Source organism: Rhinoraja longicauda, chromosome 5 (genome assembly GCF_053455715.1).
Source record: "Rhinoraja longicauda isolate Sanriku21f chromosome 5, sRhiLon1.1, whole genome shotgun sequence".
Lineage (NCBI taxonomy): Eukaryota > Metazoa > Chordata > Chondrichthyes > Rajiformes > Arhynchobatidae > Rhinoraja > Rhinoraja longicauda.
The window spans coordinates 24,021,478-24,043,074 of record NC_135957.1 but is presented as its reverse complement, the minus strand read 5'-3'; the positions used below and the strand labels follow the sequence as shown (position 1 = coordinate 24,043,074).

Sequence of the window (21,597 nt, the reverse complement as noted above, 5' to 3'; positions counted from 1 at the left end):
AATTTATTTATTTGCCTCTTTACTCCACAATTTGAGATTTGTAATTTAAAAAATCACATGTGGTAAAAGTGCACACTGGCAGATTTTATTAAAGGGTATTTTTGTACATTTGGTTTCACCATGTGGTTTCACCAACAACGCCTAGGAAGAAAGAAAACACCACAGAAGTCTATTACATTTCACCCCCAAAAAGGAAAACAGCGTGAAGAAAACAAACCTTTTCATTTCCTCTTTTTTTTACAAGAGAAGTTTCAACCGAGATATCGGCTGGTTCTTTATTTCTTCTGGGAGGTTGGAATCGGAATTAAAGAGAACTTATTTTCCAACGTAAAACTAACAGACAACATGTCCCTGATGTTTAGGAAAAAAACCCTGCAGGTGCTAGTTTAAATCGAAGGTAGACACAAAATGCTGGAGTAACTCAGTGAGTCAGGCAGCATCTCTGGATAGAAGCAATGGGTGACGTTTCGGGTCGAGACCCTTCTTCAGAAGAGTCTGAAGAAGGGTCTCGATCCGAAACGTCACCCATTCCTTCTCTCCAGAGATGCTGCCTGACCCACTGAGTTACTCCAGCATTTTGTGTCAACCTGAGGTCCCTGATGTTGACAGGCTGGTTAAAGCCAAGAGATGTCAGGTGTCTGGAAGCAGCAAGTGAAAATTGAGTGACACTGTTCGATGCACTGCGACATGTAAGCAAAATGCATTTTGAAATATTGAGTGTCATAATATTGTGATTCATTCATTTTCTGACTATTCTATTATTGTAAATGTGATCACTTCAATAAAAATTAGAGGCTAGCTGTGTTCATTGTCTGAGTTTGATTGCTGGAAGCAGGCTAATAACATTTAGGTGCAGTTGTGTAGACTACATTTACAATTTGTATCGTTAGGTCTACATTTGTGTCTGCTAATGTTCGATTTCAAATGGTTTATTGATGGAAAGGATGTTGTTCCCAAAGCAATCTTAGCCAAAATAGCATCGTTTTTTCTCTCTCTCATCACAACTTTCTTGTAGCCTACAACTGTCACTTAATATCTTCTTCATAAAAAACGAAATTCGTAAAGTGAAACACTTTATAGTTATAGCAGAGACTGAGACACATGAGAGCAGGTTGAAAAAACGTAGGCAACGAAAGCTGTGGGAGCACGCGCGCGTGTGTTCGCTTGTGCACAACTGATCTGGCCCGCATGAAGTCACATTTTGCCTATTCCGGCCCCTGACCTAAAATGAGTTTAATACCCCTGATCTAAATAAAATATGTTTGTATTCAGCTTATCATTAACTTGCCATTGTTATTTTAATAATTCATGCCCATTTTACACATGTACATGTAATCAATTTTTTGCATCTTCACAATGATTTCTCATACAATTGAAAATTGCACCACACTAGAAGTCACTGAATCATACACAACATGGTATGTCTTCTATCACTTGGGAGAATGTTATAATGTCAGTAAAATTTTGTTGAGATGTAATAGGAAAGTTGCATTTAAAATTATATTTGCTCTGTATTCTTTTTGCTGATGTCTAAGTAAAATGTTTTGCCTGTTTTTAGGGTATGCAATCAATGGGAAATACAAGGGAAAATCAGTGTAATATAATCGTGTCTGAAGATATTACCAAATATGAACTGTATTCTTCATTTCAATATGAAAACAAGTGTTTCAGGCTGTTCAGCTGTCACTCATGCAAATTAAGCAAACTCGAATTTCACTGTACCTAAATTGGTACATGTGACAATAAACTGACCTTGAAACCTTGAAGTTTACAGGCTTCAGGTGTATCATTTTTAATGCATTTTTTCCAAAGTCTCAAATACACAAACTTCAAGTTAAATTAAAAAAATTCACAGAACATCATAAAAATGGTCAAGTTTACCTAACGTTCTACAACTTTTTAAAACCTAATTTAAATAAGAACCAGATTATCTGTATATCGTGTGGACAACATTTTTTTAACAAGCAAAAACAGTTCACCAGGCACTGTTTACTGGCCATTCACGCCTGAAAGTGCAGCATCATGCTGTAGATAATGACAGTACTTTAGGCGGTGCAAGGATAAGAACTTATTCCTGAAACTTTCTTATCAGTGACAGACAACGATGGAGGTTAGATTTTTGCCAGCTGTAAATGTTGTGGGAAGATGTGACTAGTGGTGGGATCCCATTGGAGGTGACGAAAATGTCGGCGGATGATATGTTGTATGCCTCGGCTGATGGGGTGAAAGACAAGGATTAGGGGACTGGGACTGTACTGTTACGACTAGGGAAAAGGGGAGTAAGAGCGGAACTCCAGGATACAGAGGAGACGTGTGTGAGGGCCTCATCTATGATATAGCATCATGTTCGGCACAAACATTGTGGGCTGAACAGTGCTATTGTTCTCAGTTGGGATGGCACTGATAACCTAGCGTCGCTTTATGGAAAACATACAGAACCCCAGTGTAAACAGTAGGAGGATTGCACCGCCTCCCTTATTGGAAATTTGTTGACCCTGTCAAACAACTCCTGCTCTTCAGAACCCACGCAACTCGAAGCAAGTGATCCAAATCCTGAGGCATTGCCTGCGAAGAACCCAGTTGTGAAAATGTGTGCATTAATTTTCAGTTAAGCGTCATAATTGAGTGAACCACGTTGAATTCTCCATAGAAGGAAGACACGCAAAGCACATTTTACATGTGTAAACAAATTGCTGCGGGCGCATGATATGCAGTTTGTTTGAACTGCACACGCTGATATGGTTTACCGGTGGTTTCAGCTGTCAGTAATTTGAGGATGCCATATCCAATTGGTTAGCTACTTGGGGATATTCTGAAATATTAACAAACTCTTTGTGCAGTAGAGATATTCAAGTTATAACTTTTCACAGAGGTATTTTAATACCTGAACAAACCCAGAATTAATACCATTGGACATTTTTGCTGTATAAGTATAATGTCCAAAGATATTAATATAGGTTTGTTAAGCCTTCATACATTATAATTAGAAGATTAGGTGAAGCACCTAATAGCATTAGTTGACCTGATCTGTGTCTGCATGGTGCATTTATGCTCATTACAAACAAGTGATTGGCACTTATTGACAAGTCTCCCTTTGGTGAAAACATTTTGAAATAATTATCCTTTTGAATTATTCCACAAAAGATTATTGATATATAATAGCAAAACGCTGTTTTAAGCAAAACTTTAAAAAATTCCAATAATCTATTCTTATAATGTCCAAAATTGGACGTGTAATTGTTTTTAGTTATTGATTTTTTTGAGCAGATTTGCTGACATTTACATTCATAATCATAAATGTATAACCCAACAGAAAAAGGCCAGGCAGCTCGTCACATCTATGGTGCCCAGAAACAAAGCTTCCTCTACTGATCCCACTTTCCAGTTTTTGGGTCATGTCCTTGTGGGGCACGACACATTAAATGCTCAAGTAGTATAAGAAAATAACTGCAGATGCTGGTACAAATCGATTTATTCACAAAATGCTGGAGTAACTCAGCAGGTCAGGCAGCATCTCGGGAGAGAAGGAATGGGTGACGTTTCGGGTCGAGACCCTTCTTCAGACTGATGTCGGGGGTGGGACAAAGGAAGGATATAGGTGGAGACAGGAAGATAGAGGGAGATCTGGGAAGGAGGAGGGGAAGGGAGGGACAGAGGAGCTGTCTGAAGTTGGAGAAGTCGACGTTCATACCACCGGGCCGCAAACTGCCCAGGCGAAATATGAGGTGCTGCTCCTCCAATTTCCGGCGGGCCTCACTATGGCACTGGAGGAAGCCCATGACAGAGAGGTCAGACTGGGAATGGGAGGGGGAGTTAAAGTGCTGGGCCACCGGGAGATCAGTTGCGTTAATGCGGACCGAGCGCAGGTGTTCAGCGAAGCGATCGCCGAGCCTGCGCTTGGTTTCGCCGATATAGATAAGTTGACATCTAGAGCAGCGGATGCAATAGATGAGGTTGGAGGAGGTGCAGGTGAACCTCTGTCTCACCTGGAAAGAATGTTTGGGTCCTTTGATGGAGTTGAGGGGGGAGGTAAAGGGACAGGTGTTGCATCTCGTGCGGTTGCAAGGGAAAGTGCCCGGGGTTAGGGTGGTTTGGGTAGGAAGGGACGAGTGGACCAGGGAGTTGCGGAGGGAACGGTCTCTGCGGAACGCAGAGAGGGGAGGGGATGGGAAGATATGGCCAGTGGTGGGGTCCTGTTGTAGGTGACGGAAATGTTGGTGGATGATATGTTGGATCCGCTGGCTGGTGGGGTGGAAGGTGAGAACGAGGGGGATCCTGTCCATGTTGCGAGTGGGGGGATGGGGAGCAAGAGCGGAGCTGCGGGATGTAGTAGAGACCCTAGTGAGAGCCTCATCTATAATGGAGGAGGGGAAGCCCCGTTTTCTGAAAAACGAGGACATCTCGGAAGCCCTAGTCTGAAACACCTCATCCCGGGCGCAGATGCGGCGTAGACGGAGGAATTGGGAGTAGGGGATAGACTTTTTGCAGGGGACCGGGTGGGAAGAAGTGTAGTCCAGATAGCTGTGCGAGTCGGTGGGCTTGTAATAAATGTCCGTCACTAGTTTTTCTCCTGTGATGGAGATGGTGAGGTCCAGAAACGGGAGGGAGATGTCAGAGATAGTCCAGGTATATTTAAGGGCAGGATGGAAATTGGAGGTGAAGTGTATAAAGTCAGTGAGTTCTGCATGGGTGCAAGAGGTAGCACCAATGCAGTCGTCGTTGTAGCGGAGGTAGAGTTCGGGGATGGGGCCAGTGTACGTCTGGAACAGGGATTGTTCGACGTACCCGACAAAGAGGCAGGCGTAGCTAGGGCCCATGCGAGTGCCCATAGTTACGCCTCTGGTTTGGAGGAAGTGGGAGGAGTCAAAGGAGAAGTTGTTGAGGGTAAGAACCAGCTCTGCTAGGCGGAGGAGAGTGTTGGTCGATGGGGATTGGCTGGTTCTACGGTTGAGGAAGAAACGGAGGGCTTCGAGACCATCCTTGTGGGGGATGGCAGTGTAGAGTGACTGGACATCCATGGTGAAATTGAGGGAGTGGGGGCCTGGGAACCGGAAGTTATCCAGGAGATGGAGAGCGTGTGAGGTGTCTTGGACGTAGGTGGGGAGGGATTTGACCAGGGGGGATAAGATGGAGTCGAGGTAGGTAGAGATAAGTTCGGTGGGGCATGAGCAGGCAGAGACAATGGGTCTGCCGGGACAATTGTGTTTGTGGATTTTGGGTAGGAGGTAGAATCGGGCCGTGCGGGGCTGGGGAACTATGAGATTGGAGGCACTGAGGGCTGTTCGCCGGAGTTGGTTAGGTCGGTGATGGTGCTGCTGATGAAGGTCTGGTGTTTATCGGTGGGGTCATGGTCCAGGGATAGGTAGGAAGAGGTGTCTGATAGTTGTCGTCTGGCCTCGGTGCGGTAGAGGTCAGCACGCCAGACTCCCACAGCCCCTCCCTTGTCAGTGGGTTTAATTATTAAGTCCGGGTTGTTGCGGAGTGAGTTGAGGGCTGCACGTTCAGGAGCGGAGAGGTTGGAGTTAGTCAGGGGAGTGGAAAATTTGAGGTGGCCGATGTCACGCCGGCAGTTTGAAATAAAAAGTTCTAGTGGGGGTAGTAGGCCATACTGGGGGGTAAAAGTGGAGGGGGTCCGTTGGAGACGGGAGAAGGGGTCATCAGTGCGGGGTCGGGGCTCCTTGCCATGGTAAAAGGCTCGGAGGCGGAGGCGGCGGAAGAAGAGCTCCACGTCATGGCGGACGCGGAACTCGTTGATGTGGGGGCGGAGGGGAACAAAGGTAAGGCCTCTGCTGAGGACTGACCGTTCGGTGTCTGAAAGGGGGAGGTCAGGGGGGGATGCTGATCTGGGAAAATTAAATGCTCATCTGGGCTCTTTTTAAATGTTAAAATTATTTCCGCCTTAACCACTCTTTCAGGCAGCCAGTTTCCGATCCTGCATGTTGTGAAAGAGGGCGTTTGAAAGACAGACTTATCAATCATATGAAGTCTTAAACCAATGTAGAACATTGCAGAGGAAGCACTGCCTCTTTTCATTATTTTTTACTAAATCATTTATCAAGCATGGATGAAACAGTAAGCCTATTATGCTGTAATATGTAATGTTTTTTTGTATGGGAGATCATCCATGTGATATCACATGATGCCACGTGGTTTTCACATTTCTGAATCTAGACCTTGACTTTTATCTGTTCATATATCAATGATTTAGGGTGGAGGATTTCAATAATTGGCTCCAATATAAGAACTTACAAGATCTTTTAGGAAGCTTCAGATATTCCCAGTGAAACAAGATGCCTGAAATGATGGAAAGGATTTGGTGATTAACTCTAACTTTTTAATATTTGAAATTAGTTATATATGTCTGCATAAAATGTTTTGGTGAAATGGGTGAGTTTAACTTGCTATTGATGCATAATTTCTGTGAAATTTTGTAAATAACCAGGACTGTGAAATTTAATTTATTTTTCTTCTGGATCTGATTGAAAGGGAGGTTTATCAATTGCATAATGTTTAGTTAGTTCTAAAGTTTGGCTTTTGTAATCACTGTTAAGAACCCTCCTTCCAAAAATAACAGCCAGCAGTAAGATTATCTTGAAAGTTGAGTGAAGGAGATTGGACCGTCGTCTGCTTTTAAAATATTCCAAAACAGAGTTTATTTCTTTCCACAGCTCAGACATGAGCAGTGCCTGTAACGCGTTAGCACGGGAATTCCTGACAGATGTGCACCAGCTTTGTAATGCTGTGTCTCAGAGGTCTGAGGACAAGGAAGAGGAGGAAGAAAGCCACATGGTCGCATTGGGAGAATACCTAGTTCGGGGTCGAGGATTCCTACTACTTAGTACCTTGGATTCCATTGTTGATCAGGTACTATACTTAATTTTTTCATTGTAATTGGTGTGTTTAATGTACTCATTTCTAAACTAAATATCAAGATTTTTTTTAATCAGCCATAACATTCTGCAATCTATTTTGGATAATTTGAGGGAGTTTGTGGTGGCTTGATCAACTCTAGCATTTGCAAATTTAATCTTAAATTATTGATTTTAGGAATTTGTACGATTATATTTGTCTCTGTGGTTTCCAGTAGATCATTTTATCCTAGTTGTGGTTCTTAAATGGGAAGTATTATATTGTCTACCACATAGCCCTGAAAATATCCATGAATGGTTTAAACTCTTCCTCAACTTCCTCATCAGCAGACCTCAGTCAGTATGAATTGGGAACATAATCATCTCCTCGCTGTCCATCAACACAGGCACCTCAGGGCTATGTGTTCAGCCCCCTGCTCTACTCTCTATCTTCATGACTGTAGACAGACATAGCTCCAACGTCATCCTTAAATTTTCTAACCATACCATTGCTGTTAGAAGACTAACGGGGAACAGCGAGTATATGAGGGAGATCAACAATCTGGTTGAGTGCTGCCACAACAATAATCTTTTCCTTAACATTAGTAAGATCAATGAGCTGAGTGTTGGCTTCAGGAAGAAAATGCAGAGGAATCATGCACCTGTCTTTATTGGCGGGATAGCAATAGAGAGTGTCAATGGCTTCGTTCCTGGGTGTAAACATCTCTGATCTGTATTGGTCCCAGCACATTGATGTAATCACAAAAAAAGCTCAGCAATGCATCTACTTCTTCAGAGGTTTGAGGAGATTGGACATGTTGCCAAATATTCTATTGAACCTCCACAAGTGTATGGTGGAGAGCATACTGATTGGTTGATTCGTGGCCTGGTTTGGAAAATGTGATTGCTCAAGAGCAGAAGCGGTCTACAGAGAGTGGTGGTTGTCGTCGGATCCATCATAAATACTGACCTCCTCACCATTGAAATATCTACAGGAAGTTTTGCCTCAAATATTATTAAAGCCTTGCACCACTCTGTCCACATTCTCTTCTCTCTGTTATCATTGGGATGAAAGTACAGAAGTCTGACAACCATAACCTCCAGGTTTAACAACAGATTCTTTCCATCATTCATCAGATTCTTGAATCACCCTGCACAACCCTAACTAAGACACTAGTTCAACCATCTCCACCCTTCTGAATCACAACAAACTTTGCAATCCTATGGTTGCTCTACTTTGGTTTTTACACTATCATGGTTTAATGTTCTCAGAATAACTGATAAATTATTGTATATTTATTGTTGTCATTATGTATAATGTGCCCTCAAAGCTGCAACAAGTGAGAATTACATTATTTTGGTTCATTTTCAGTACATCAGACAAAGACTTCTGAAACTAATCTATTGAACAAAAAATGTCGTAGAGATAAAAACAGATAAAAACAGTGCGGGTATTCTGAAAGGATTAGTTTTAATACACCAATACTGTATATAATCTATGCCCTTGATTTTTGTTATATTCTTTTGTTGGGAATTAAAGGCTTATTTTTTAAGGGTTTTATTTATTGGAGAGACTATTTTATTCGGTGTCATTTGGAATGGAATATCGGGAAGCAAAGAAGTATGATCGGATTAATGCCAAATTTGAAGTTTTTGTTCAAACATATGCCAGATTTGTTCTCAAATTTAAACCTAAAGTTGGAGCTATATCACTTAATTTTTTTTTAAAGGAAACAAGTTGTTTAAAGGTTGAACAGGATGGATTCTGTATTCATGGGCAATTTATTTGAGATGCGGTAGAACAAGAAGTTAACAATTTAAATTTCATAATTCTTATAAATGTTTTTCATCACCCTATGGAAAAATGACTCAAAATTGATGGAAAAACATAATAGCATATATTCAGAAGGGAATTTGGCCAAATCTGAGTACAGGAAAGATTGCCCGTTTGAGTAGATAAATAGGGGTAATTCGTGAAGACTGCAGTTTGCTGCTTAGTAAATACTAGACCAAGTGGGCTCAAACCTCTCCTGCATTGGTGCAGCACCCTGTCCTCCCCCCCTCCCCTCTCTCCTCAACCCCCCCTCCCCTCTCCCTTCTCCCCCACTCCCCCCATCCCCTCCTCCCCTCCCCCTCCCCTCCTTTTAAACTTAAAAATGTGAATAACAAAAAATATAACACCAATTTCAATACAACTACCTGCATTATCACTAAAGTGACAATGGTGAGTAAGGTGGGCCTAAAATTGTTGCGCTGTCGTGTACCTTTTTGGCTGAAGTTCAGTCACAAACAAGATAACAAACGAGAGTTTTAGTATATAGATGAGAGAAATGTACCGGTCGGTGCCTTTTCAGAATGCCTGGGGACATTATTCTAGTTTTCTGCTTTTTAATGATTTTGCCGAATTGGGAATTTTATCCCCTAAATATTTGGTAGGTTATTGTTGCCTTTTATCTATTTTTTGATGTGTTTATTGTAGTAGCTAGAAAGTGCACCTATGTATAATGGGGTTTTAAAAACAAATCTTTCTCTTGGCTAACAGTTAACTTGAATTAATTGAATATGCTGTTATAAGTGAGACGATGTCCCTTGTCTGATAGCCTATTCCCACCTTAGATAGTAGTCTAATTTGTACAATGAAGGAAAGATGATGACCCTCTGACCAATCTGCTTACCATTAATTTTAAATCTCTTGAAAAAGTGGAAATTCACAATACTAACCATGTAGTCTGCAGCACCCTGAACAAAGAAATACTTGAAAATATATTTATAATTGATGTAAAGAAATGTAAGTGGTGTCAAAAGGGACAATGTGGGAAAAAGCAGGAGGTGCTGGGCAGTCTAGGTTGGTGGATGGGGGAATGGGTAGTTGAGAAAATTTGGGCTGGGGTGACTGCTTAGTTTAGTTTTAGTTTAGTTTAGAAATACAGTGTGGAAACAGGCCCATCGGCCCACCATGTCCACGCCAAGCATGGATCACCCATACATCTAGTTGTATCCTATACATTAGGGATTATTCATAGAAGCCAATTAACCTACAAACCTGCGTGTCTTTGAAATGTGGGAGGAAACTGGAGCACCCGGAGAAAACCCATGCAATCATAGGGAAAATGTGCAGACACCGTACAGACTGCACCCATCATCAGAGTCTAATCTGGGTCTCTAGCACTGTGAGGCAGCAGCTCTATCGATCTGCCAGTGCCGCCCAAAATGACTGATGATGACATAGAGGGGAGTTGTTGGAATAAGAAAGGAATGAAGCACTAAGGTGATAATTTTACATGTGACGCTTTGAAAAAAGTGGAACTAACCTAAATAAATGTGAACGTCAATGGAAAATGCATCTTCAAAATGACCTTTTAAGTACACCATTTATTCATAAAATGCTGGAGTAACTCAGCAGGTCAGGCAGCATGTCAGGAGAGAAGGAATGGGCGACGTTTCGGGTCGAGATCCTTCTTCAGACTGATGTCGGGGGCGGGACAAAGGCAGGATATAGGTGGAGACAGGACGATAGAGGGAGATCTGGGGAGGGGAAGAGAGGGACAGAGGAACTATCTAAAGTTGGAGAAGTCAATGTTCATACCACTGGGCTGCAAGCTGCCCAGGCAAAATATGAGGTGATGTTCCTCCAATTTCCGCTGGGCCTCACTATGGCACTGGAGGAGGCCCATGACAGAAAGGTCAGACTGGGAATGGGAGGGGGAGTTGAAGTGCTCAGCCACCGGGAGATCAGTTTGGTTAACGCGGACATGGATATTTAATTTGATTTGATTGCCTTTATTGTCATTCAAAAGTGAATTTGAAAGAAAATCATTTGCCACGCAGCCATAACAGTACAGAGTTAAAAAAACAAGACACACAATTACAAGTTTAACACAGACATCCATCGCAGTGACTCCTTCAGGCACCCCCTCACTGTGATGGAAGGCAAGAAAAATCTTTTCTCTTCCCCCATGCTTCTCCCACGGACATACAGTTCGACCTCTGACTCGAGTCTCCCGAGGCTCCCGACTCGCGGAGCTCCTACAAGGAGATGGATGGTCCCGCGGCCGAGCCGCGCAGGGCGATGAAAAGTCCTGCGGCCGAGCCGCGCAGGGAGAAGGAAGGTCCCACGACCGAGCCGCGCCGGGCGATGGAAGGTCCCGCGGTCTGAGACTCACGTTAGGGATAAATATGCCATGACAGTTGTGAATAGTCTAGTCCATTTTAGGCAAATGTTAAAGATAATGCTGGGGTATGTAGCGAGAGAACAGAGTTTATGTCAATGCTTTATACGATGACTTTGGACTACTAAATAATTAAGCGGAGGAAATTATTTTCTCTTCCAATTATGATATTAATAGAATTCTGACATTCTAAAGTCGAAACATAGAAACATAGAAAATAGGTGCAGGAGGAGGCCATTCGGCCCTTCGAGCCAGCACCGCCATTCATTGTGATCATGGCTGATCGTCCCCAATCAATAACCCGTGCCTGCCTTCTCCCCATATCCCTCGATTCCACTAGCCCCTAGAGCTCTATCAAACTCTCCCTTAAATCCATCCAGTGATTTGGCTTCCACTGCCCTCTGTGGCAGAGAATTCCACAAATTCATAACTCTCTGGGTGAAAAAGTTTTTTCTCACCTCAGTTTTAAATGGCCTCCCCTTTATTCTAAGACTGTGGCCCTTGGTTCTGGACTCGCCCAACATTGGGAACATTTTTCCTGCATCTAGCTTGTCCAGTCCTTTTATAATTTTATATGTTTCTATAAGATCCCCTCTCATCCTTCTAAACTCCAGTGAATACAAGCCTAGGCTTTTCAATCTTTCCTCGTATGTCAGTCCCGCCATCCCAGGAACCTACGCTGCACTGCCTCAATTACAAGGATGTCCTTCCCCAAATTAGGAGACCAAAACTGTACACAATACTCCAGATGTGGTCTTACCAGGGCCCTATACAACTGCAGAAGAACCTCTTTACTCCTATACTGAAATCCTCTTGTTATGAAGGCCAACATTCCATTAGCTTTCTTGACTGCCTGCTGTACCTGCACGCCAACTTTCAGTGACTGGTGTACAATAACACCCAGGTCTCGCTGCACCTCCCCCTTACCTAACTTAACTCCATTGAGATAATAATCTGCCTCCTTGTTTCTGCCGCCAAAGTGGATAACCTCACATTTATCTATATTATACTGCATCTGCCACGCATCTGCCCACTCTCTCAACCTGTCCAGGTCACCCTGCAACCTCCTAACATCCTCTTCACAGTTTACATGCCACCCAGCTTTGTGTCATCCGCAAACTTGCTAGTGTTGCTTCTAATTCCCTCTTCCAAATTATTCATATATATGGTAAACAGTTGCGGCCCTAACACCGAGCCTTCCGGCACTCCACTCGCCACTGCCTGCCATTCTGAAAAGGACCCGTTTACTCCTACTCTTTGCTTCCTGTCTGCCAACCAATTTTCTATCCATGTCAACACGCTACCCCCAATACCATGTGCTCTAATTTTAGTCACCAATCTCTCGTGCGGGACCTTATCAAAGGCTTTCTGAAAATCTAGATACATTACACCCACTGGCTCCCCTTCATCCATTTTACTTGTTACGTCCTCAGAAAATTCTAGAAGATTAGTCAAGCATGATTTCCCTTTCATAAATCCATGCTGACTTGGACTTATCCTTTTACTGCTATCCAAATGCACTGTTATTACCTCTTTAATAATTGACTCCAGCATCTTTCCCACCACCGAAGTCAGGCTAACTGGTCTGTAATTCCCCGTTTTCTCTCTCGCTCCTTTCTTGAAAAGTGGGATAACATTAGCTATCCTCCAACCAACAGGAACTGATCCCGAATCTATTGAACATTGGAAAATGATCACCAATGCGTCCACTGTTTCTAGAGCCACCTCCTTGAGGACCCTGGGATGCAGACCACCAGGCCCAGGAGATTTATCATCCTTCAGTCCCATTAGTCTACCCAATACTATTTCTCGCCTAATGAAAAGAAGGAATTGGGAGAAATGATGGTGAGGTGCTGTCAACATACATATGGAAACTATTATTTGGATGACTAGACCAAGCGGACCCGTTGGGCCCAAACCTCTCCTGCATTTGTGCCGTACCCTCTCCTCCCACCCCTCCCCCCTTCCCCCCCTCCTCGCCCAAACCTCTCCTGCATTGGTGCAGCACTCTCTCCCCCCTCCTCCTCCTTCCCCCCTCCCCCTCCCCCCACTCCCCCTCCCCCCACTCCCCTCTCTCCCCCCACTCCCCTCTCTCCCCCCAAGGAGAAGGAGAAGTTGTTGAGAGTGAGGACCAGCTCTGCTTGGCGAAGGAGAGTGTTAGTAGAGGGCAATTGGCTGGTTCTGCGGTCAAGGAAGAAAGGGAGGGCTTTACGGACTTCCTGGTGGGGGACGGAGGTGTAGAATGACTGAACGTCCATAGTAAAAATGGGGGAATGAGGGCCTGGAAAACGGACGCGAAACTAGGGGAACAGTACCTTGTATTCCACTTCAGTAGTGTGCAACCCAACAGTATGAACATTGAATTCTCTAATTTCAGGTAATCTGCTGTCACCCTTGCTCCTCCTCGATCCTTCTGTCCACGCTGATCCTCTCGCACGCACCCTTCTTTTTAATTGAACCCTGCCTCTCCACTTCCAGTTGCTATTTAATCCACCCATTGCCCATAGACCCCTCTCTTTTGGCCCCTTTCCCCCTCCTCTTTCCCACACCCCACTCAGGTGTATACAAAAGATCATTGACAGTAGACCCTTACTTTGGTATAAAACCTAATAACCCGACTTGACTGCATGGTTTCTGAATCTGAGCTGACCTTGAATATTTATAATTTCTTGTCAGCTAACCTGACCATCATTGTAAACATGTCTACATTTGATCTGCTTAAGATGATACACTAGATATTGTTCAAGAATAGCAAACAAATCCTCCTTATGCTTGGTATGATTTGCTTGGATAGCATGCAAACAAAGTTTCTCACTGTATTTTGGTACATGTGACAGTAATAAACCGATGAAACCAGTGAGCTGGATGAAATGTTCAATTGGCTTGGCATGGCTTAGCCCAACCTCAACATGAATGTTTAATCTAATTAAGCGCTTGACTCAACCCAAACCTGACACACATTTTGGTCCTGCTGAGTTTATGTCAAATGGCTCGTTGCGAATAAATAGCTTAGACGAGTTGACAGAAGATTTTAGATACATTATTATAAGGAAGAATAGAATAGACCGAACTGACTGAGGAAATTGTAGCGGCAGCTATAATCAGGACATTTAAAAGATACTTGGATCGGTACAAGTTGGGAGGTATATAGGCAAAAGTAGCCACTCTGGTTGGCAACTTGGTCAGTACGGATGAGTTGGACCGAAGAGTCTGTTTCCATGCTACAGTTCTGTGAGTAATAGTTTTAAATTATGCAAAACTGTTATAATGAACACCTGCAGGTAAGGGCACATTTAACATGTAGGAGCAGCAAGTAATTAGGAAGGCAAGTGGCTGTCACCCTTGATTGTGAAGAATAGAAGGGTCTTTGGTGGATTTGTGTCTGGAAAATGGATAAGGTAAGAGATCAGTCTTGATCTTTTTGAAAGACTGAGCTTGGTTGAGAGTCCTTGTGAGCTATTCTTTATATGCATCTTGATCATTAACTGACTCCTTAATGTGACATACATTGATAAGCTATGATTGTTCTGCCAATCTGTAAAAATTGTCCCTAGTGGGTGTAGGATAGTGTTAATGTACGGGGATCACTGGGCGGCACGGACTTGGAGGGCCGAAAAGGCCTGTTTCCGGCTGTATATATATGATATGATATGATAATATGTTAAAAAATCCTATTTTTGAGGCCATCCCATCGTTTTCTCAATTAATCAAATTAATATAGTAAACCCTTGCAATAATGGACCACTGAGTGGGGAGGGGGCTGGTGTCTTTTATTGCCAACTGTAAGCTATAATCGAGTGGGGTTGGAGGGGGGGGGAATAAGGTTTAACCCAACACTGGGAGAAAAGAAAGATGTGTTGGGGGTGTTAAACACGTGGGCCCAGTCACACCACCATGTTGCTTGCTCTCTCTACTCCCACGACTGGAAACATGCCGTGACGCCAGCTCATTGCGTAACTGGTGAAAGTGGGGGGCAGCACAACGGGAGCCTTAACGGGATAACCAACCAAAATCCACTATTTAGAGGTCTGTTATTGTGAGGATTTACTGTATTATGAATTGCAGACTTTTTAAAATTGGCATGTTAAGCAATTGGTTATGTAAGAATTCGTTCTTTCAGGTAGCTTTATTTGCAACAAAATTAATGTTTATTTCTTTCTTAGCATGGGGTTCAAAGCTTTTTTAAAGTTACATACAAAACTGTTCTAATGAAGTTGAAAAATGAAAATAAATTCATAGTATCAATGTCCCCAAAGAATGGCTGTGTTAAAATTGTCATAATCTGTAAAGGTTGATTAATGATCTGTTAATGTGTTCAGTGCGATTATTATGACTATTTTGGGGTGTGATGTATCTGAAATATTTAACGTAGCCTTGTAACTTGATTATAGTTTCAGTAGTACTCAGAACAGCTCTGAAAATAGTCACCTCACTGAGTCATAGTTAATCATTTCTCAGAACGCATGCTTTTAATTATCACCTAATGTATCCTTCCACTGCACAGTGAAGAATTCTTTTAACATGAAAGATTTGAACAGCTTTGTTATTTTTAGAAGAAATCACAGACAGTTGTAAAATTTAATGCTATTGCTTGATATATTGCCTGCTTTACAGATGCTCAGAACCTTTCAGGCAGATAGTTGGAGGGTCGTTCTGAATATGGTTTAAACTGTACTCATATTATCTCATTTACTTTTGATAGGAATTAACCTGCAGAGAGGAATTGCTTACCTTACTCCTGTCACTTCTTCCCCTTGTTTGGAAGATACCTGTCCAAGAAGAGAGAGCTCCAGGTTTGTTATCTAACTTTTAAAACTTGGTTTGTTTTGATTCACATGTTCTTCTGTTGTTTCTGTTGTTGAGAGATCTGTGTGTAATTTATAGGAGATCTTAAAATTCTTGAAGCTAAAAGAGTTTTCTCTCTGAAAAGCTTTGGAGATGCACTTAACATGGTAAAGAAACTGCACGAGTTGTGTATAGTGCATTGTTTGTGCTTGTGTTATTAGTGTAGCTGAAAGATACATGTCTACATGTAACTTTTAAAACATATGCATTCCCTTCTAGTATAATTATTGTGCAAATAATTTGCTCTTTTGATCTGGTGCCACATTTTTAACAGATTCAGTAAATGCGCATTCAACAATCTTAACAATTTTCTACCCATGCTCTGCCAGAAATTAAATTAATAAAAAATGCGAATGAGAATCTGTGCAACATTCCTCATTCTTGCCAGAAAGCCAATTTTAACAAGAGAGAAAATACCTTGTTAGCCCCACCATTTGTGATCTCCGTGACTATGCGGGTGAGGTATCCATCTATGACCGCAGGGGGGAAGTCCCGTTTACTAAAGAAAGCGGACATCTCAGAAGTTCTACAATGGAAAGCCTCATCCTGCAGCAGACATTATGGCAACGGAGAAATTGAGAGTAAGGGATAGTGTTTGTGCAAGAGACAGGGTGGGCAGAGGTGTCGTTCAGAAAACAGTGGGAATCTGTTTCCAGTAGACGTCAGTTGATAGTCTGTCCCCTGTGATAGAAACAAATGTCAGTCGATCCTATGTCCCCATCCACCTTTGTTCCTTCCTCTGGCTTCACAATTTGCACATCTTCTATCATCTCCTTGTCTCACCTTGTGTCTTTTCATCTCTGGCCTTTAGCTAACCATATGCCAGTCACCCCCCCCCCCAACACACACACACCCTATCTATCCACTTATCATTTACCAGACTTTGTCCTGCCTCCACCTCTCTTCCAACTTTCTCCCCACTACAATCAGTCTGAAAAAGGGCCCTGTCCCAAAACATCACTTATCCATGTTCTGTAAAGATGCTGCCTGACCCACTGAGTTACTCCACTGCCTTTCTTTTGTAAACCAACAACTGCAGTTTCTTGTATCTCCAAGTCTTAGAATTGGTGAGAACAATATTTGTCTAACATTCATGACGAAAATAGATAATTATCTGAATGTGTTAGCGAGGTGGGTTAACTATAAATATGGAGAAAATCGGAACGACAATATTAAAGTTAAAGTTTTTTTGCAAGTTCTGTAATTCTCTGTACGATGAAAATTAACAGCAGGCTAAACTATGGTCGGAATGCTTTAACAACGAACTCCTGCTTGAGTGCAGCATTTAAAGAAGACTCAGATTGCTGGAGTAACTCAGCAGGTCAGGCAACATCTCAGAAGAATATGCGTAGACAATTTTTCAAGTCGGGGTTCTTCTTCAGTGATTGTAGGGGGGGAGAAAGCTGGACGAGAGGAGGGGCAGGACAAAGCCTGGATGAATTGAGGCTCTGGTCAAGAAAAAGGACGCGGCATGGGGCAGGTATTGACAGCTGGGATCAAGTGTATCCCTGGAGTAGTTTTGGGAACTGAGGAGCATGCTAAAAAAAGAAAATCAGGAGGGCAAAAGGGGACAGGAGATAGCTCTGACAGATAATATTAAGGATAATTGCAAGAGATTTTAAAGTACATTTAAGGGGAAAAGAGAGAATGGGAGGTGTGGTCCTTGGGAATCAATTGGGCAAAGTCCTCAATGAGTATTTCTCCTTTGTTCTTACCGTGTAGAAAGACATGAGGACTGGGGAACCTGGGAAAGTCAATGGAAGTGTTTTGAGTGTCTTGAGTGTCTTGGTATTATGACCAAGGTGGTGTTGAAGGTCCTAATGTCTATGAAAGTAGACAAATCTCCGGGGCCTGATTGGATATATCCGAGGACACTGAAGGAAGCTAGAGAGGAAATTGAAAGGTGGCCTGGCCAAGATATATGAGTCTTCACTGGTAATTTGCTGTAAGACTGGAAGGTCGCAAATGTTGTGCCTCCATTTAAGAGGGGCTACAGGGAAAAGCCTGGGGTATACAGACCTGTGGGTCTAACATCTGTGGTTGGAAAGTTACAATAGAGTATTCTGAGGGATAAGATATACAGTACCCTCCACAATGTTTGGGACAAAGACCCATCATTTATTTATTTGCCTCTGTACTCCACAATTTGGGATTTGTAATTTAAAAAAATTACATGTGGTTAACGTGCACATTGTCAGATTTTAATAAAGGCCATGTTTATACATTTTGGTTTCACCATGTAGAAATTACAGCAGTGTTTTTAAACATAGTCCCCCCATTACAGGGCACCATAATGTTTGAGACACAGCAATGTCATGTAAATGGAAGTAGTCATGTTTAGTATTTTGTTGCATATCCTTTGCCTGCAATGACTCCTTGAAGTCTGCGATTCATGGACATCACCAGTTGCTGGGTGTCTTCTCTGGTGATGCTCTGCCAGGCCTGTATTACAGCCATCGTTAGCTTATGCTTGTTTTGGGGGCTAGTCCCCTTCAGTTTTCTCTTCAGCATATAAAAGGCATGCTGAATTGGGTTCAGATCAAGTGATTGACTTGGCCACTCAAGAATTGACCATTTTTTAGCTTTGAAAAACTCCTTTGTTGCTTTAGCAGTATGTTTGGGATCATTGTCTTGCTGTAGAATGAACTGCCGGCCAATGAGTTTTGAGGCATTTGTTTGAACTTGAGCAGATAGTATGTGTCTATGAACTTCAGAATTCAATATGCTACTACCATCAGCAGTTGTATCATCAGTGAAGATAAGTGAGCCAGTGCCTTCAGCAGCCATACATGCCCAGGCCAAAACACCCCCACCACTGTTTCACAGATGAAGTAGTATTCTTTGGATCTTGGGCAGTTCCTTCTCTCCTCTATAGTTTGCTCTTGTCATCACTCTGATATAAGTTAATCTTCGTCTCATCTGTCCACAAGACCTTTTTTCCAGAACTGTGATTGCTCTTTTAAGTACTTCTTGGCAAACTGTAACCAGGCCATCCTAATTTTGTGGCTAACCAGTGGTCTGCATCTTGCAGTGCAGCCTCTGTATTTCTGTTCATGAAGTCTTCTGTGGACAAGGTCATTGACAAATCCACACCTGACTCCTGAAGAGTGTTTCTGATCTGTTGGACAGGTGTTTGGGGATTTTTCTTTATTGCAGAGAGAATTCTTCTGTCATCAGCTGTGGAGGTCTCCCTTGGCCTGCCAGTCCCTTTGCGATTAGTAAGTTCACCAGTGCTCTCTTTCTCCTTAATGAAGTTCCAAACAGTTGATTTTGGTAAGCCTAAGGTTTGGCTGATGTCTCTAACAGTTTTATGCTTGTATCTCAGTGTCATAATAGCTTCTTTGACTTTCATTGGCACAACTTTGATCCTCATGTTGATAAACAGCAATAAAAGTTTCCAAAGGTGATGGAAAGGCTGGAAAGACTAGGTGCTGTAGAGCTCTACCTGCATTAAGGAGGCAATTAAACACCTGAGCAATTACAAACACCTGTGACGCCATGTGTCCCAAACATTAAGGTGCCCTGAAATCGGGAACGATGAATAAACACAGCTGTAATTTCTACACGGTGAAACCAAAATGTATAAAAATGGCCTTTAATAAAATCTGACAATTTGTGCACTTTAACCACATATGATTTTTTTCTATTACAAATCTCAAATTTGTGCAGAGGCAAATAAATAAATAATGGGCCTTTGTCCCAAGCATTATTGAGGACACTATATGTGAATTTAGATGTACAAGGGGTGATTAGGAATAGTCAGCATGGTTTTGTACGTGGGAAATCATGTTGCATGTATCAGAGTTTTTTGAAGTTGTGATCAAAAAGGTTTTTGAGGGCAGAGCTGTAGACCTTGATTTCAGCAAAGCATTTGAAAAGTTTCCGCATGGTAGACCGCTCTGGAAGGTTAGATCGGCTGAAGGAGATTTAGTAGACTGGATAGAAAATTGCCTTTTTAAAAATAGAAACAGGCCCTAAGGCTCACCGAGTCAGCACTGACCAGCGATCTCCGCACATTAACACAAGCCTACACACACTAGAGACAATTTACATTTATACCAAGTATACAAACCCAAGCCAATCAACCTACAAACCTGTACGTTTTTGGAGCGTGGGAGGTAAACCGAAGATATCAGAGAAAAACTACGGTGTCACGGGGAGAAAGTATAAACTCCATACAGACAGCAGTCGGGGTCGGAACCAGGTCTCTGGCGCTGCAAGCACTGTAAGGCAGCAGCTCTACCACTGTGTCACCGAGCCGCCCATAGGAGGCTTCATGGAAGAAAGAAGAGCGTGCTGGTGGAATGTTGTTTTTCAGACTGGATGCCTGTGACTAATGGTGTTCTCAGGGTTCGGTGCAGGGCCCATTGCTGTATCCCATGTATATTAATTATTTGGATGAGACTGTACAAGGCATGATTATCAAGTTTACAGACGACACTAAAGTGGGAGGTAGTGTAGATGGTAAAGAAGGTTGTCAAAAATTGCAGCAGGATCTTGATTGGTTGGGCAGGTAGGCTGAGGAATGGTTGATGGAATTTAATACAGAGGAATGTAAGGTGTTGCATTTTGGGAAATCTAACCAGGGCAGAACACACACAGTGAATGGCAAGTCTCTGGGAAGTGTTGTGGAGCAGAAGGTTCGAGGAGTACTGGTACATATTTTCTTGAAAGTGGCATCACAGGTAGATAGGGTTGTCAAGAAAGCTTTCAGCATATTGGCCGTCATCAGTCATCTATTTTGCATAGAAGTTGGGAGTTCATGTTACAGTCGTGCAAGACATTGGTGAGGTCTCATTTAGAGTGTTGTGTTCAGTTTTGGTCACCCTGTTATAGGAAAGATGTTGTTAGACTGGAAGATAGGAAAAATGATATTAAATTGTGCAGAGAAGATTTACAAGGTTGTTGCCAGGACTCGAGGGCCAGAGCTCTAGGGAGAGGTTGAGCAGGCTAGGACATTATTCCTTGGAACACAGGAGGATGAGGGGTGATCTTATAGTGTATAAGATCATGAGAGGAATAGATAGGTTAGATGCACAGTCTTCTACCCAGAATAGGGGAATCAAGAACAGAGGGTATAGGTTTAAGATGAGGGGGAAAAGATTTAATAGGAACCTGAGGGGCAACTTTCTTTACACAAAGTGTGGTAAGTATATGGAACGAGCTGCCGGAGGAAGTAGTTGAGGCAGGTACTATCACAACATTATAAAAAATTTTTAGACAGGTACAATGATAAGATGGGTTTAGAGGGATATGGGCCAAATGCAGGCAGGTGGGACGTGTAGATGGGGTAAGTTGGCCCGAGGGACTAGTTTCCAGGCTATATGACTCAATGACACAGGTGAGGGGAATATTTGATAGTTTGATTGTTGGACTAAGTGCCAGAGATGAAAAGACAGAGGTGTGAGAGAAAAGGATTGAAGAGTCGCGAATTGTGAAGCGGGAGGAAGTAATGTAGGTGGAAGGGGAATGGTGAAATAGGTGCGAGTCCAAGTGGGGTTGTGGGGGAGAAGGGATGGGGAAGAAGGGAGAGTGGGAGAGTATATGTAGTTACCTAAAATTGGAGAATTCAATGTTCATTCATTGGATTGTAAACTACCCAAGTGGAATATGTGATGTAGTTCCTCCAATTAAATCTGTAATCGGCTTAAGTGAAGCATTAAATAAGCTGGTTAGTAAACATTGCGGTAATAGGGGAAGCTATGATGATGACAATGATCCTTTGAGATGTTCTT

General features: G+C 42.6%; 1 protein-coding gene across 3 annotated transcripts in view; it reads left to right on the top strand.

Annotated features, from left to right (window-relative positions):
• The window catches only part of lyst (lysosomal trafficking regulator), a 170,690-nt gene that overhangs the window by 26,898 nt on the left and 122,195 nt on the right, over positions 1-21,597 (top strand). For all 3 annotated transcript variants that reach the window (XM_078399124.1, XM_078399122.1, XM_078399123.1), the window contains exons 3-4: positions 6,669-6,864; positions 15,720-15,810. In XM_078399124.1, the coding sequence (XP_078255250.1) occupies positions 6,669-6,864; positions 15,720-15,810 (287 nt within the window). The remainder of the gene's footprint in view (positions 1-6,668; positions 6,865-15,719; positions 15,811-21,597) is intronic.